General features: G+C 42.4%; 1 protein-coding gene across 1 annotated transcript; it reads left to right on the top strand.

Annotated features, from left to right (window-relative positions):
* Positions 1 to 6,976: 6,976 nt before the first annotated feature.
* Positions 6,977 to 9,035, top strand: LOC104451522 (protein CUP-SHAPED COTYLEDON 2). The gene is made up of 3 exons (XM_010066161.3): positions 6,977 to 7,172; positions 7,253 to 7,536; positions 8,445 to 9,035. Exons 1-3 carry the CDS (start codon positions 6,977 to 6,979, stop codon positions 9,033 to 9,035), a joined length of 1,071 nt encoding a protein of 356 aa, XP_010064463.2.
* The last annotated feature ends 8,281 nt before the right edge of the window (positions 9,036 to 17,316 follow it).

The following is a 17,316-nucleotide window of genomic DNA, read 5'->3' as shown; positions in this document are numbered from 1 at the left end:
TTTCAATATCACTCGAATTTCTCCTGGTATGCGTTAAGTCATTTCGAAAGCGAAAAATTATTTGATTAATTTTATATAATAACTCTTTATGGGAGAGCCGTTGATGGAAACTACATCTTTTTTGTTTTGTCAGATTTACAGAGTTTGCCCATCGAGAATCCGAGAAAGGAAGATGTTGTTTTTATTTTATTTAATAATCCTCAGATACGGACAAGGGCAGACAAACCTGGGATTGGCGGGGCCGTCGAAGCGGGCCCTCCAATTTCTATTCACTTGGGAAATTAATTATTCTTTCCCAAAGTTTCGTGTAATTTTCATTTAGAACGATCCCTCCAATAATTCTTTTTGGAATATCTATTATTTCACTCGCTTGCCTCCAGGAAAAAGAGGAGTCCCCATGTCGAAGGAATCTCGAACGTTGCATCTCGTATATGTTAAAACAACGCGTGACAATTTTCACGGTCTCTCTCTGTGTCTGATTCTGGGATGAGGCAGGTGTTCACCCCTCGCTGGTTGCGAGAACAGAAGCTAACATGAAAAGTCGACGAAAGGCATTTAAAAGCTGGGTTATAGTTGCAGAACGAAACCACGCAACCTCTTTCACGTTTACAGAACGGGATTTTACAGAGCGAGCTCCACCTTATCCACACGTATAATCGCAGCACAGACCTGCCTGCGCACATCCCTTCTTCCCTTCTGGTGCAACAAAGAGCTGCGCGAGCGGTATTATATATACGCTGAAACGCGGAGCGGCGCACGTTAACTTTTACGTGGGTCATTAAATGATTAACGTAGGATTAGTGGGGGTGGTTTAATGCCCGAGGGGAATATGTTCCCTTTGCCGCTGGGCTTGAACTACACGATCGCCAAGGAGGGAAAAGGCAAAGCGAGACGTTAGCCTAAAAAGGGGGTGGGATCGGGAGGCGGGATCGGGGCTATTTTAAGCAAACTGCTGCTTTGAGGTAAGCCTAGGGCCTCCTCCTCGGAAACCAGGAAAAAGCAAGGGCGACTGTAAGAGAGAGATTCAGAAGGGATTAGTGGGAGAATGAATAGAGGCGAGAGAGAGAGAGAGAGAGAGAGAGAGAGAGGGTGGGTGTGATTTGATGTAAAGCCTGCGAAGGGAGCAGGGGGAGGAGGAGGGGTGGAAGCCCTCAAAATCCGAGCATGACGCGTCCAAATCCGGTAGCATCACTCCCCCCCTTGCTCTCTCCTCCTCCTTTCCTCCCCTCTTCTGATCACTGTTGATGGACGGGTTGATGGATGGATGGGACTTTTGAGTCGATGCATCAAGAGCGTTTTTCAAAAAATGAAAAAAGGGAAATGAAGAGAGAGGGACACGCACGAAAAATAATAATAATAATAATATCGTTCCTTCAATCACTTAAAAAACGAGTACATACAATGTCCAAGTTTTTTTTTTTTTTTTTTGCCTATTGTAATAAAAGTATTATAAACGCTTTCCCATTTTCGATTTTCATCACCGCTATTTTGGGCTATCGAAACAATCCCGAACATATCAAATCTATTCCATTATTGATTTCCTTTTTTAGGATTATGTACTGACAAGATACCTATTAAATTCACACTCTGTTTAAATGACCTATATTGTTTACAAAAATAATTCAAAATATTATAGTATATAAAAAGGTAATTCTACAGAATATCTTCCGATATATGATATAGAAAAGGTAATTCTACAGAATATTACCTTTCAAAAATGGCGCTAAAGGATCTGAGATGCAATTGATAAAAGATTTAAAAGGTGGCTTATTTTTCCAATAGGATAAAATGAAACCAGAATAAAATTGAAAGCTCTTAAGCATTTTAGTTTGTGGTTTATCTTCTTACTTTGGAGAGAATGGATGCTGCTTATTTGGAGTGAACCCGACGTCGTCCTCTCCACGAAATGCGAGGTTAAAGTAAAGCTCAAGCGATTCCTACAAGCAACGCTCGAGCTCTCACATTATCGATGAGTAACTTGAGGATTTGAACTTATGCTAAAGGAAAGCTTAAAATCAAAGGAGAGAACAACTGACCTCCATAGCTAAAGCCTAGTAACTAAGAACACTGGCGAATGGCAAGACAAGATCGATTTTAAAATATCGGTTAATTAAATGTCGTTTTAGACTGTCGGTGGACTACATGCAAATTGACGGCCCGACGCTTATAAGTACCATACAAATCTTCTGCATCAATCTTGCTAAGTTTGACATTTCGGCGTCCTGGTGTGGACATTTGGACAAAGCTGTTTGAACCTTGACTAAGTTCAATTTATTACACACCGCGAGAATAGTACTTGCTCAAATCGTGCAACGTCAAATCCACGGCTCCGCCACGAAGCTTTCAATATTAGCAGATGATGTATCAATTTTAGAAATCAGTGTTCGACGCAATCACTTATTTTTCGATTTGTAGAACCGATGATGATGTACGACATGCAGCCCGTCCATCGTTCTTTGTGGCCCGCTTCTAATGATGTGCCCCGATTCTGGGGGAAGAAGCGGGAAGATCTCCGAAAAGGTGGACAAATAGCGACGACGATGGCCATGATTTCGTGGAAAGCAATAGACCCTTTTTGCTATTTTTGATGGGGTCTGGTGAGGTGGCATGACAAGGATGTGCGGAGCCACCTAATTCATTTGTTTCAACATTAGGAAAAGCCCCTCCCCCGTCGATTTTTACCCCTGACGACCGCGACCATTTTCACCGAGGAATAAATGCAGAGGGAATCAATCAGAGACGAACGAGACAACATAAGAATCATTCTCGGCTCCCCCATTTTTCCTTTTCTTTTTCTTTTTTAAACCTTTTCTCTTCTCTATTCGCGCTCGAGAAGATCTTCAAGAAGTGCCAATGTCAAAGAGCGTTGGAGTCTATCCCGACGAGGAGGGATTTTAGTATCGATGCATTGTAATGCCATTTAGTCCTGAGAGCTTGTAGGTCGAAAAGTTGACTCCTCGATTTAGCAGCCTAGTTCTTTCACCCCCGATCTGGGAGGGAGAGCTAGTTAAGAGATATACGCATTGTACATATTGTTGGAAAAATATGGTTTCGAAATGAATTGAACAATGAAATCGGATCGAGTAAAATAATTCGGACTTTGAGACGTGATATCACTTTCTTTAATAATTTATTTGCCCCATAACGTTGCTAATGGTTACGGGCAAACATCCTCTAGGATACAATAAAGTCTCGGATGAGAATACTAGATAAACAATTCTAGTATTTCTCCGCAATCTCTCAAAACAATCGAAAAATTGGCTACAGTTTTTAAAAAAAAAGACTAAAAAATTGATTACTTTTTCTTTCCGAAAAATGACAAATATATATAACTCTTCGTGAAAATTGCCAAAGAATAAACAAACACGTCTTTTAAAAAATTGTTCGGATAAACAAATGCGACTCTTCGAAAGAAGTCGAAAACCAAACAATTGCAACATTTCAGAAAAAATTGCAAAATCGAATAAGTAATTTTTTCTAAAGGTCTTATTGAAAAGACACAAATAAAATTCGGAATAATAGTTTTTTTAAATAGAATTTCGAATTTCGAATTTTCGTTTTAATAAATAAATAAATAGCAAATGATTAAGTCTAATTAAATCACAGGCGTGCATAGTGCTAATCGCGCACCCGCACGAGGGTATGGTGAAGTATAGTCCCACCCAATCATTTCTTTAACTACAAAAATGAATTTCTACATTTTTAAATTGACCCACTTGCTTCCACATTTTCTATGTGGGGCAAAGTAAAAAAGCACTCATTTTATTTTAACAAATAAAATTCCAACAAATATTCAATCTCGCGTGCCGTCGATTATGTGGATTTTCGATGTCCCGTTTTGTGCTTTGACTAGTGGACTGAGGCGGGAATCATGCGATTTACACTAGTCATGAGAGTCGATGCTGTACTTGGGCAACTCTCGGATTCACTAGCAGATCACGATGGAGTCGAACTCTTCATCCTCAACGACGATGACTAACCACGCAGGATTCGCAGCCCCATTCGATGGAAAAGAGCACGTACACCTCCTGAAATCTCTATCCAACGAGACCAAAACTATCGACACCGTAAGATGTTCGTGTCGCGCGGATTTGCACGTGCTCGCCGTGGATTGGAGCCCGGCAAAGAACGAGAAGGAAGAGGCTAAGCACAGAGCCTATAAGAGCGTAGCGGGTAAACCGTGAGTTTTTTATTTTTCACGGTTTGCTCCGCTACAAAACAACTCGGGACGGTCCGTACGCAGGATAGGCACTGCAAATTGCGTTCTGGCGCGTAATCATAAAGAGTAGACGGCAATAGCGCACGCAAAGAATTGAATCTAGCGCCTCGGTCGAAAGCGAGGATGTTGCGGTTGATTCGCCCACGCTTTTCTTTTCGGCTTCAGAAAACCGCAAAATCACATGTTAATTGTAATGAAATTTTGAGAAATAATCAAACGTGTATTAATAATTCAGAAATCACATCATATTAATTAAACTTTAGCAATAACATTGCACGTCAAGAAAACTTTAAATATCATTTGTTTCGTTTTTTCAAATCTCAGGCCGTTTGGCCGAAAAAGAAAGTTTGGCAAGAGATGTAACCTCCCATGTCTTTTCTTTTTAGTAATTAAAATTACATGTAGAGGCTAAAGGATAGACAAAACTATCTAATAAACAGCAGTTAACAAACAAAACCAACATAGATATTTTGACTAGAATATCTCATGAATAATGTCGAAATTATGTGTGGATTTTTCTATAGATTTTGAACTAAACTTTGTTAATAACCATCCTTGTCAAGGCATGCGCCATGCTTAAATAATGTTATAGTTTTCCTTTAGTTAATGCTCTAAAAAAATCACAACTTCAAGTCAAATCGTAATTCTACCCATAACATCTTTTTTGTCCAAATAAAAACCCCAACTTTCACTTCAATTTTAAATTTATTCTTCCAAAAATCACCACGGATTTATTTAAAATTATCAACATGAGCTTATTTATAAGCTTTTTTACAAGTTGTCCATGAAAACATGGTATTGACAAACCTCTAATTTGCCTTGATGTCGATAATTTAGAATAAATTAATAGCAATTATTCTAATGTATTGATAGATTTGAAACTAAAGTGAAAGTTAATAATTTTTTATTTAACAAAAAAGTTTGGGGATGAGTTGGGATTTGACCTAAAATCGAGGACATTTTAGGGAGTTATGTCTATTTTTCTTTCTATGAGAAAATTGCCGAGTTTGGACGAGTGAACGAGGTTGAAGAAGGAAATTACTTATTCGGCCTAGTCCATTTTGCTATCTGATCCAATCGAGCCTAAGTGGGAGAGCAAGCTACCCATTCATCAATCAAATCTAATTCAAACAAATTGTAATTATGACGTAACCTTAATTTGTTTAGTGTGTATAATTAGTTTGGTGTGAATTGCATTAATTTGTAATAGGACTTTTCTGATATGAAAATTCGTTGTGAGTCGCGAATTATTGAAGGAGTGGGCCTCACGACAATTTATATTATTTATTATTAAATTTTCAATAGTTTGGGATATATCAAAAATTAAAAATCATCAATCAATCATTTATCTTCATTGCAATACTCACCCAAAGAGTGCAATGAGATAACTAGGTCAAGTTTATGAATGCTTTAACTAAGTCTCAAACATGACCAATTTAATTAAATGAATAACCGTGACTTTTTTTCGAAGTCTGCTCAAGTTAAGCATACAATGCTCGATGCTTGCTGAAGCCCAATTGAACTGAATCGAGTAAAAAAAATTTACTATGCAGTGGACTTATATATGGTCAAACACAAATACTTAAAAAAGAGCTGAAAACAAACATTTCTCATCTATCTTAATACTTATGAATGAATTTATAAAATACAATCACAGGATCTGATTTGTGAGCTATGTGAACCAAATAATTTTCGAACGTAAGCTCCAAAATACTTGAATTTGACTCGAGCTGGAAAAAAAAAAAAAAAATCGAGTCAGAGCAATAAAGCTTGGAGAGGTTTCAAATAATTTCTCATTATTGCCTTCATAATTTCATAAAATAGTGAAGCTATCGACCTATCCGTTCCATCTCAATAATGCAACAATTTCTCGCAAAATATTTTTCCGCATGTGTCCGGCTTGCTAGTAATGTTTCTTTCCCGAAAATAAAATGTTGTACTGTGCTGACATATTTGAGATACGAAACAGCTTTTCTTGATCTATGCAGAGAAAGAGAGAGAGAGAGGGTGAAAATGAAAAGTATTTTGAAAATCATGGGCGGAAAGAAGAAAAAGAGAAGGAGGGGAGGAGAAAGATCTCTGTGTTCATCTGGGGTTTAGGCTCGCTCGCCCACGCAGATGCAAAAACTACTTTCTGTTCCCGACCCAAATTAATATAATATACGAGTAAAACAAATGATTATTACATTTTTCTCTCCCTTCCTTCTCACTGACACAGGAATACCCCACTGCACACTTTCTCACGCCCGCACGCATTCGCTCTCAGCAAAAAACTAGTGTGTGTGCCCACCGCCCACTCCATCTCCCTCAGAAGCATACATCATCGTCCTCTCTCTCTCTCTCTCTCTCTAGCTATGGATATGATAAGGGCCGTGTTGGCAGGAGTTGCAGGGGACAGAAGAGGTCACGGCTCAGAGAGCGACGCAGATTTTCTCAACTCACCTCCCTCTGCCTTTATATTTTTACTCTCTGTCACTCTCGATTCATCAAATCCTTCCCCTCTCATCAGCTTCGTATAATAACCCCAACCCACCTCCCTCCCCTCCTTCCCTTTAACCAAACCCTACTCTAAACAGAACCAAGCACAGTCCGCTCTGCAATGAATGTGACCTGGTTTTCCCCTTCTTCCACACTTTCCGACGCGTGGGTCAATCTAGGTTTCTCTTGAAGTCATTTGGTTTCGTTTCTACGACCCCCCTCCGAGTTCACTCGAGAATCGTTTTGCTGCGTTCGCTCGCTTCTTGTCTTTGTCTCGACATGGAGAACTACCACCAGTTCAGCAACCACCACCTCGTCAATGGCGACGGGCATTTGCCACCGGGGTTCCGGTTCCACCCCACCGACGAGGAGCTCATCACGTACTACCTGCTTAAGAAGGTCCTGGACAGCAGCTTCACCGGGCGAGCCATCGCCGAGGTCGACCTCAACAAATGCGAGCCCTGGGAGCTTCCCGGTAAGACAATGCTACGCAGGACGCCAACCAGCGGTGGCGCTCTCTTTTCGAACGAGTGTTCCTGACACTGTCTCTTGCAGAGAAGGCGAAGATGGGGGAGAAGGAGTGGTACTTCTTCAGCCTGCGGGACCGGAAGTACCCGACGGGGCTCCGCACGAACCGGGCGACGGAGGCGGGGTACTGGAAAGCAACGGGGAAGGACCGTGAGATCTACAGCGGCAAGACGGGGTCGCTGGTGGGTATGAAGAAGACCCTCGTCTTCTACCGGGGACGAGCCCCTAAGGGTGAGAAGAGCAACTGGGTCATGCACGAGTTCCGCCTCGACGGCAAGTTCGCCTACCCCTTCCTCTCCCGCTCCTCCAAGGTATTATACTAGTTTTCACTTCCAACGTCGTCTCATCGTATCGTTTTGTTGGGGGCATTTTGGTCTCTCTCTCTCCCTCCCCTTTCTCTGTCTCCGAGGTGTGTCTTGATTACGCTCTTCGAGTGGTTTTTCTCTGCGGGTTTAATGCGTCAGTGATAATGTTACTCGCATTCTTCGCTGCGCTTGGAAGCTTTCTCGAGCCCTGTTACCTTTGCCTTTTAACTGCTTTCATGAAGACGTCGCAGATGCTCAGTGTATGGAACAGCCAGTTCGTATGCATGGGAGAGTTCAGTCGAGTTAAGCCTCGGGCCGTTAAAAAGGGTTTTTTAAGTGACTTTGTTGTTTTGTTGTCGCCGGAAGTTGACCTCTTGACCCGCTCATTTCATTTCCGTTTTGAAGTTTAACGTGTCGAAGTGTCATTCAGATTTTCCTGCATTTATTTGGAGTTACGTATCCCCTCAGGGTTTCAGGATTTTTTCCTCTTTTTCTGACAGTGAGTTTCTCATTCTTAAAATTATAATTCTAGTGATTATATTCACTTGTGAAGACGCCGAGTAGTCATTTCCATGACACCGCAAGTTGTCATGTAAGTTGGGGGTCATGTCAGGGAACAGCTTTGTAGGACGACTTAATTCCGCAAGTTGTTTTGAGTTACTGGTTTCTAATTGTTAGAGATGTTAAAGATGTTTCATATACGGTTTAGTGCCAGGACTATTCGCCGAGCACACTTCCGTTGGATTTCCACGAAACCCAAGGTTGATCAGAGTGTTATTACTAATAGTGGCTAGTTTTGAACAATGACTACTGCATTTATTGTGCGTGTGCCTCGGCACGAAATGGTATCCGATGCATTTCTGAAAAGCATCGTCTTTTTTCTCTATGTAAACCGTTTTGGCTTTGCTTTGCAGGATGAGTGGGTGATCTCCCGCGTTTTCCAGAAGTCCAGCAACGGCTGCGGCGCAGCCGCCCCTTGTGGTGGCAAGAAGACCCGCATGGCCCACATGAACCTGTACCCGGAAATCGGTTCACCCTCGGTGTCTCTCCCACCACTGCTCGACTCCTCTCCTTACACCTCAACCACCGCGGGGTTCATCGACCGCGTCCCCATCTCTTACGACAGCTCAATCCCTAAGGAGCACGTGTCCTGTTTCTCCACGGCCGCTGCCGCCTCGTCGGCAACCCACAATTTCGGCAGCAACCCTAGTTTCCAACTGGCTCCTCCCACGGCCCCCCTGATCAATGCAACTGACCCGATGACCCGATTCTCCAGGAGCATCGGCGTCTCGGCTTTTCCGAGCCTGAGGTCCTTGCAGGAGAATCTCCAGCTGCCTTACTTCTTCTCCGGTAACCAGCATCTGAGTGGTGGAATTAATGATTTGGTCAGCTCGACTTCGAGCTCTCTGGGGAACTGGACGGCTCCGGATGATCAGAAGGCGGTGGACCTCGGTGGCCGAATGGGAATGGGCTCGTCGGAGCTTGACTGCATGTGGAACTTCTGACGTCACACTGCATGGTTGCTAGGGTTTCTAATTTCATTCTCATTCTCGTTATCTGTGTCTCGTGTGTGCTGTTTGTTAAGGTCAAGTTTGTTTTAAGGTAGTGTGTTTGCTCTTAGGTTATGAATAAATAACTTGGTGTTAATCGCTGAGGGATTGACGTCGTGCTGGCGCTTCTGCTGCGCCTGGTCGGAGTTCCCAGTATCATATTTATGCAAGTTGGAATCTGAATGTATGAATGAATGCATGCTTCATCAGTATAACGGGACATGTTTCCAAACTCCTGTGCGTAGGGCCAAACCTTGCGCTACTTTTTACCTATATGATTGCATTGGATATTCAATTTCTTTAAAGGCTGCAATTATTAAGCTGGAAAGTGATTCCCAATCACAGCATTTTGTGGAACCACTTTTAGAGGTTCGCATGATCATATATTTGAGAAATACATAGCAAGTTTCGGGTTCACATGGAGGGAAGTTAATAGCTAATGTCGCCTCTCGGGAGATGAACCTTGGGGGGGCCAGTCAGAGCTGCCATCAATGCGGGCATAATGAGATTCACGTGTCGAAAAGATCATCAGCGTCTCTAAAGTGAGAGCTGCGGTATTGAATGTCGCTGTAGATGAGTAGCTTCTAAACTTTCACACGATTCGGTGTGCTCATCAATGCGGATGTCGTGTATGTCGCTGCGTTCTCATCGTTGCGCGGTCTGCTATGAGAGAGGTGACCATGTCATAATGTCGTTTTTGGCTGCGATGACTGACATTGTCTTTACGTGCCCCCTCGAGTTATGGCGCCCTTGAGATGGTCTCGGGCGCGTTTTAAAATTGCACATACCAAGAACACTAGTCGTAACTGTTTTGGCAAATAGCGTTCTCTTAACTTTGTCTGCGTCCTCGTCTTTTGTGTTGAACGAGGATCGTGTCTTCAATTTTTTTTCAGCGTTGAATTCCATGGCACGAAGGAGGATCAACGTAAATGTGCCATATGCTGACCGATGATAATGGTGTAATGACATCGGCTTTTACCATTCGTGCAAAGAGCGAATATGCGTGATGAGCTTTGCTTGTAGCAGTGCACCTTCTGTGTATCTCAATCTTGTTGAATGAGTTATGAATCTTAGATTAATGGGTTATGGGTGGGTGATGAGTCATAACTTGATAGTCTCGAATCTGAACATATGGGTGCGAGGGATTCTCATGGTGTTGATGATAATGTATGACCACATCAACTGCCTCTCTCTATTTCTTGAAATCGAATGCGATATCGCGAAAAGGAACTTACTTGTGAATCTTGGTTTTGAACGTGTTCTTGAATATCCAAAGCTTTAGTGAGTTCGTGACATTGGTATCGAACTTAGCCTACTCTAGACTAGTGGGTTATGAGTATGGTTGTAGGTGGCGATCCCTTAATAGTCTTAAACTCAAGCATTCTTTAGTAGCGGGTGCTAGATTCTCATAGTGACATCAATGACGACTTGGGCAGGGTCGGTTGCCTCTTTTTATGTCTCTAATGGAAAAAGTGAAGACTACTTAGAAGGATATGTCCACATACAATTATTCCTTTATACTGCAATTAGACTATTGATATATCAAACATCTGACATAGTTTCCTTTTATTTCACATCATTAGTCTATAGCGTTAAGGACTGCGCACTAAGTCCAGTTTAACGCTAGAACGCACTTCAACGTGCAGGAGCTGATTAGTTCACGTGTGACAAAGCTGAGAACATGTTCGAACCAGTTCGGCTCCCAAGTCAAAGTTCAACATCGAAACCGACTCAAGTAGGCAATGAGCTGACTCGTTCTAGGCTGGTTCATAAGTGAACCGAATTGGTTCACGGGTAACAAAGTTGAGAAGCATCCTAAACCGGTCCAATTCCCAAATTGAGGCTCTGAACTGGTGCTTCTATCCGAGAACTACTCCGACCATCCCTGATAGCATCCTTGTCGCGACTAAGTACAAGCAGTTGATTTCTGGTCTTACGTTCGTTTCTTTCTCGATTTCAGTCTCCATTCACGCAATGGAAAGGATTTTCCATAAGCAACTACTGTAAATGTGAAAACCCAAGTATCATTTTCAAGGTCGAGCTCAGCAGTCCACGCCCAGAAATCCTATTCAACCCAGCAAATCGTGGAAAATTACAGCATCGAATGGCCTTTATTTGGATAGCGAAGCTTACTATCCAATCAAGTCACCCAAGCAGAACGACAAACATATACTCCGGCCTCGAAAGGAATCTTGCTAGTACCTATTTCTCTTTCGCTTGCCAAGAAAAAACAAAGATCACAAACAGATAAAACCCGTCGACTAGAGCATGCATAACGATAGGTATTACGTATGCATGGCGTAGGTCTTGGCATACATCAAATCAAGTGGGACAATATCATGTTCGACACATTAAAGAGAGGCAGTTGAATGTGGCAGTCCGGAGAAAAACAAGAACGGCGGGGACGGATGGACCGCTTCCGAGTCGAGGCTCGAGGGGCTAATTACGGTGCATAGCTACTAGCTCGTTAGGTGGGGGACAGATTTATTGGTGCTACCGTAGTTCATCAATTATTCTATGACCACGTAACTTCAGAAATCTCTAGGGTCCATCTGGATATTGTGTATTTATGTGCCCACACGCGCATTTAATCGTACATGCTCAGCGTATGCTAGCATCAGCAGACGGGGTCCTCTGCTGCAAACATTGTCGTTCTGGTGCTTTCATTACGTCCGTGAGGTGTCGTGACGTGGGATCGAGATTAGTTTCGTTGTCCAAATGAAATATTCGCTTCTTTGAAGGTAATCTAATTGAAATGGTGAAAAGGGTAGGGGTAATAGAACATCCCCTGCGAAACATGGGATCGTGTTGTTCTGTCTTTTTCAAAGAAAGCGAGACATCATTCGAACACGTTCCGGTTCATCATGACGGGGATAGGGGCTTTGGTCAGCACGAAGTAGGGAGGATCGCGGTCGCATATGCCGCGTGACCTGCTGGCGAATTGGCAAATGCAGTGATCTCCGTCTTCGAAAGGCGATGGAGAACACGGTGCTTTTGATTTGATGGGGGTGTTTTTGTGTTACGGAGTGGTGCTTTCAGCGAAGATGGGAAGATGTCACTGAACTCATTGTAACTAAGACGTAATTTTGTTAAGTTTGTGCATTTGGCTAAGGAGCATGGTAAGGGCCTTTTTAGTTTATTGCTTGTCAAGTCTAAATGCAAAAAATTGGTTATATTACCAAAACACAATGGTATATTCACAGAGAGATTATAGTAAGAAAGATACATAAACTGGAGTGAACTCAGTTGACAAATCGAATAGGGAATCTCCCCATTAATCTTATTGGAATGGAGGTCTAAGACGATTAATCTTTTCAACGAAGTCAAGAAATGGGGGAACTTGGTCAAGTTGCAATACGACAACCCCAACCCTTCAAGCATCGGAAATGTATAGTATAGTCTATTATAAGTTAGATTTAGTTCTTGAGAAATATTAAGCATTCGTAGATTTTTAAGCTTTGTTAAGATTTCAAACTCTACAACCCCGCTCAACTTATTCCTGGCAAGATATACAACTTGAAGTTGCTTGAGATTCCACAGTGATAAGGGGATGTGTCTAAATTTGCAATTGCAAAGATTTAAAATTTTTAAACTCTTCATGTTACCAATTGAATCAGGTATTTTTCTTGCAAAAACTTGTATTTCTGAGAGATAAGGACACAAGAGGACCAGTCCAATTGGATTGGGGAATAATCTCATGTACGTTGTGATTGGTAATTATATGGAGAGTTATAAGGTTGGGTAATCGAAAAATCTTATGAGGAAATATGCCCCTTAAGGAACAACCATAAATGCTTAAATATGTCAAAGAAGAAGACAAATTGGCAAAGGATATTAGTGAAACCATAGACATATCTAAATTATCAAGAACAATCTTTCTCAAATCCGTTGTATTTTGAAGAAGCGTTATGAAGATTGAATTTTCCAACCTGAGAGTACTTCATAATTATTTGAGGGATCAAGTGACACCAGTTTGGAGAGACGAGAGATTTCACTTGGAATGGTGCCAAAAAAGTGCAAACTAGAGAGACTCAAATGACTCATTTTGTCAAATGTAGTCAAATTAGGCAAAATGTGTGAGCTAGCAAAGTTATCATTGAAAAGGTTCAGGTTCTGAAGATAGCGAAAGAGAAGGATGGAGCTATTGGAATGGAGAGCACCACAAAGCCAACTGCAAGTAAGATCAAGACCAATGACATAATCAGTGACATTATCGCAAGTCACACCGTCCCACAAGTAGCAATCTACACCCTTGTTCCGTGAGTTTGTCTTTGGATAAGAAGTGACCCCAGCATATTTGTCACAACTATAGTGGGACGCCACGAAGGAATTCTTGAAAAGAAGCCAGGCATGGCGCTGGTCAGGAGGGCAAATGGGTGAGGCAAAGGGAATGAAGGAATGCTAGAAAGAGAGGAAACAGAGGAGGCCGAAAATTCCAGGCCACCCCATTTTGCAGTTTAGCATGAGAATGACTTAGGTGGCGGCTGAGAGTGCTCTAACCTATATTAAATTCACGGTAGGTTTTAGCCTTCTGACAAGCCAAGTTATCGACACAAGTCTTCTCTGAAAGGTTCGCATAGACTTCCAAGTTCATCTTATCCCATCCTCTCGAAGCAGACGAGTTCAACTTGCCTTCATGGTTGGGAAATTAGTCAATATCAATCTCATTTTATTTTTGAAGCCCTTCGATATTTCTAATTTTCCCCCTAATTACTACCAGACATGCGTTCTTGCAAGGGGTAAAACTTGCTTCACCTTGATTTGGTATCCCGTTAATTTGAAACTTGTCACTTGTTGTTTAACATATTTTACATGAATCTAACTTTTCCCATTTTTAGGGTCTGTAATTTTCACATGTATTTCATTTGAGTTGTTAACAATCGAGTGTAGAAAATACCAATAAAGACACTTGCCTACCTAATCAGACGTACAAACCGCGGCCTAATAATTTAAACGTGAGACCATATCTGCTTGTCCACTATCTAAATTATATAATAGACTAAAACTTATGGACTTCCCACTTATCTGCTTATATAAGCTAATCTCAATTTAATTGAATTTTAGATAGCATTATTTTCATTGTCACTTCCTTGCAAATGGACGCCGTCAATCACTCAAGCCAGCATGCCAATTTCATAAACTTGCATGGGGAGATATGTTCATGGGAGAAAAGAACATTGAAATCAGAGCAACTTTAGAAAATACATAGAAACGACAAATCCAGGCAATATGTTCGTGGGAGAAAAGAACATTGAAAGCAGAGAACTCAAATCCAGGCAATATGTTCGTGGGAGAAAAGAAATAAACTAATAAAGGGATTACAGATTGAGTCCAAAATATGCTTGGATGTAAGCCACAGCTTCATCAAGCTGTTCTAGCTCAGCTGGTGCAGGAGGAGGCCCTCCTCCATTTAACATGTGGTTTATACGTAAGTTACCAGTCACTAGTTGTTGATACCTTGACATTAGATCATATATATTGCCTGTTACTGCATTGATGACAGCGGCTGATGCGTCTCTCCTCGCTATAATATCTGCTAGTTCAATTCCCTGAACTCCCAGGCCCTGCTGATGCTGGTCAGGTTGAACTCCCAGGCCCTGCTGATGCTGGTCAGGTTGAACTCCCAGGCCCTGCTGATGCTGGTCAGGTTGAACTCCCAGGCCCTGCTGATGCTGGTCAGGTTGAACTCCCAGGCCCTGCTGATGCTGGTCAGGTTGAACTCCCAGGTCCTGCTGATGCTGCTCAGGTTGAACTCCCAGGCCCTGCTGATGCTGGTCAGGTTGAACTCCCAGGCCCTGCTGATGCTGGTCAGGTTGAACTCCCAGGCCCTGCTGATGCTGGTCAGGTTGAACTCCCAGGCCCTGCTGATGCTGGTCAGGTTGAACTCCCAGGCCCTGCTGATGCTGCTCAGGTTGAACTCCCAGGCCCTGCTGATGCTGGTCAGGTTGAACTCCCAGGCCCTGCTGATGCTGCTCAGGTTGAACTCCCAGGCCCTGCTGATGCTGGTCAGGTTGAACTCCCAGGCCCTGCTGATGCTGGTCAGGTTGTTCTTCTTGTCCATGAGGATGCTCTCCTCCGGGATGAATTATGTCCATTTCATCCGGATACTGATTCACTCCTTGCACCAATTCCATTTCATCTGGATTCTGATTTACTCCTTGCACCAATGGAGCATGCTGCTGCTGCCAGTCCATTTCATATATCTCTCCTAGTATATCTTCTAGGCCTTCGAAAACTGGAGGATTAGATAAATCTTCAGAGTTGTCATCATCCTCAGGTTCATCTTGATAATAAACTGCATTAGGTGGTGGAGCTGCAGGTGCAGCAGCAACAGCTGCAGGTGCAGCAGCAACACCTGCTGCAACACCTCCAGGTGCAGGTGCAGCACCAACAGCTCCAGGTGCAGCACCAACAGCTCCAGGAGCTGCAGCTACCTGAGCTGGATCAATTATCCTAAATTCCTGTCGGAATATATTCCTAAGCTCCGCACTGATTTTGGTGCAAATTTCTATACCACCACGCCGCACATTCGGCAGTCCAGATAGATGCCTTCGAATCCTAGCAGAGTAAGTGTGGCTATTCCCGTAAGTTTTTCCACAAAACTGACACTTCCAACCACTTCCATTTTGCAGGACCCATTTCCAAAGGGGACCCTTCTTCGGCCCCCGTGGCGCATCTGCCATCTCCCCCTAACATATGAAAACCATTCACACTCAGACTGCCGCAACATTAAAACACATTCCTCCTCCACCAAAGATGCAAAAGAAAAAATCCTTTCTTTCTCTCGATCCCACCCGCAAATCAGCCAAAAAATGGCCCCAGCCCGATTTTTTTAAGTCTCTATCAAAAAGAAATCATGCCGTAGCAATGTATGTATCTGTCTAATCACTGGACCCGCTGACGACGACGCTTTTAAAATATAATAAAGGAACTACTTTCTTACGGTTGCAAAGCGCTCCTCTCCTTCGCAAACCCGGCGCCCCTAACCCGGAGCGACGGCGCCCCTGGTGAAACCCGGCCGCTTCGTGCTTCGCAAACCCGGCCTCCGTCTCTCGTCGCGAGACAGCCGAAAGATCCTTCGCTCCGGCGACGTGCCCTAAAAGAGACGTTTCCCAGGCGTGCCCTAAAAAAGACGCATTTTTATGCGCTGATTCGCTAAAAGTGCGATTTTGTCCTTTGTCCGAATTTTTTTCCGATCTTTTGTCCGAATTAGGGACACGGTAAAAAAAGTCTTGCTTACACGTTTTGATTATTAAACCCCTTCTGTGCGCAACAGACCAATAGCAAAACTTTCGGTTGCCACCTCATCTATTCATTTCCTTGAAATTATCTTTTTTAGCCCATTCGTTTCACTAAAATATATTCCTAAGGGAAAATATTTTCCATTTAAATGAAAAAAAAAAAAGTGTTTTAAATTAGGGAAAATGTTTTTCACTTTTGAAAAGTAGAAAATATTTTTCTCACTTGATTTTTTTTATCTCATATCTCTACAAATCCTCACTTCCTCCTCCCATTTCTTCTTCTTATTTTCTTTTTAATTCGAATTATTTTTAATTTCCTTTTCTTTTTTTTTTCCTTTTTCTGTTCTTTGTTTCCCATCTTCTTTTTTTCTTGGCTAGTTGTCGGCCGTCACCAGGTGAACCTCAAGCTCGTCGATCTCAACCCCGCGCTCGTCTATTTGGCGAGCCTCGAGCTTGAGCAGAATACATTTTCCTTACTAAACACCGGAAAATATTTTCCGAAACATTTTTAGGTTTTAGCTGAACACCAGAAAATATTGTCCGGAGATGGCTCATTTTCCACAAAATGAACAAACCCTTAATAAATAAGTCTTTGGTGTGAACCCTTGAAACCTCATTTAGTATACCCCTTCTCTAGTAAGTAAGAGAAAGAAGGCAAAGAGAAGAAGGAAGATTGGACGGAGTCGAGAGAGAGAGAGAGAGAGAGAGAGAGAGAGAGAGAGAAACGTAGGAAAATTTTGTTGTATTCTCTCATTATGATTCTGAATGTACAAGTCTCCTAAGATATAATACAAGCTGTATTCTGTGTAAGGAAGTAAATGATCTAATAAATCAATCTAGATCTAAATCTAATATTTAATTAACATATATACATAAATCATGATCAATTAAGATCAAGACATCTTGGGCAATCCACAATCCGCGTATTTTCCAACACTCCCCCTCAAGCTAGTGGCTTATAGATGTCCAAGACGCCTAGCTTGTTTAGTAGATAT

The sequence above is a fragment of the Eucalyptus grandis genome, chromosome 6 (assembly GCF_016545825.1).
Source record: "Eucalyptus grandis isolate ANBG69807.140 chromosome 6, ASM1654582v1, whole genome shotgun sequence".
Classification (NCBI taxonomy): Eukaryota; Viridiplantae; Streptophyta; class Magnoliopsida; order Myrtales; family Myrtaceae; genus Eucalyptus; species Eucalyptus grandis.
The sequence above is the reverse complement of the archived record's forward strand: the minus strand, read 5'-3'. Positions and strand labels throughout refer to the sequence as shown.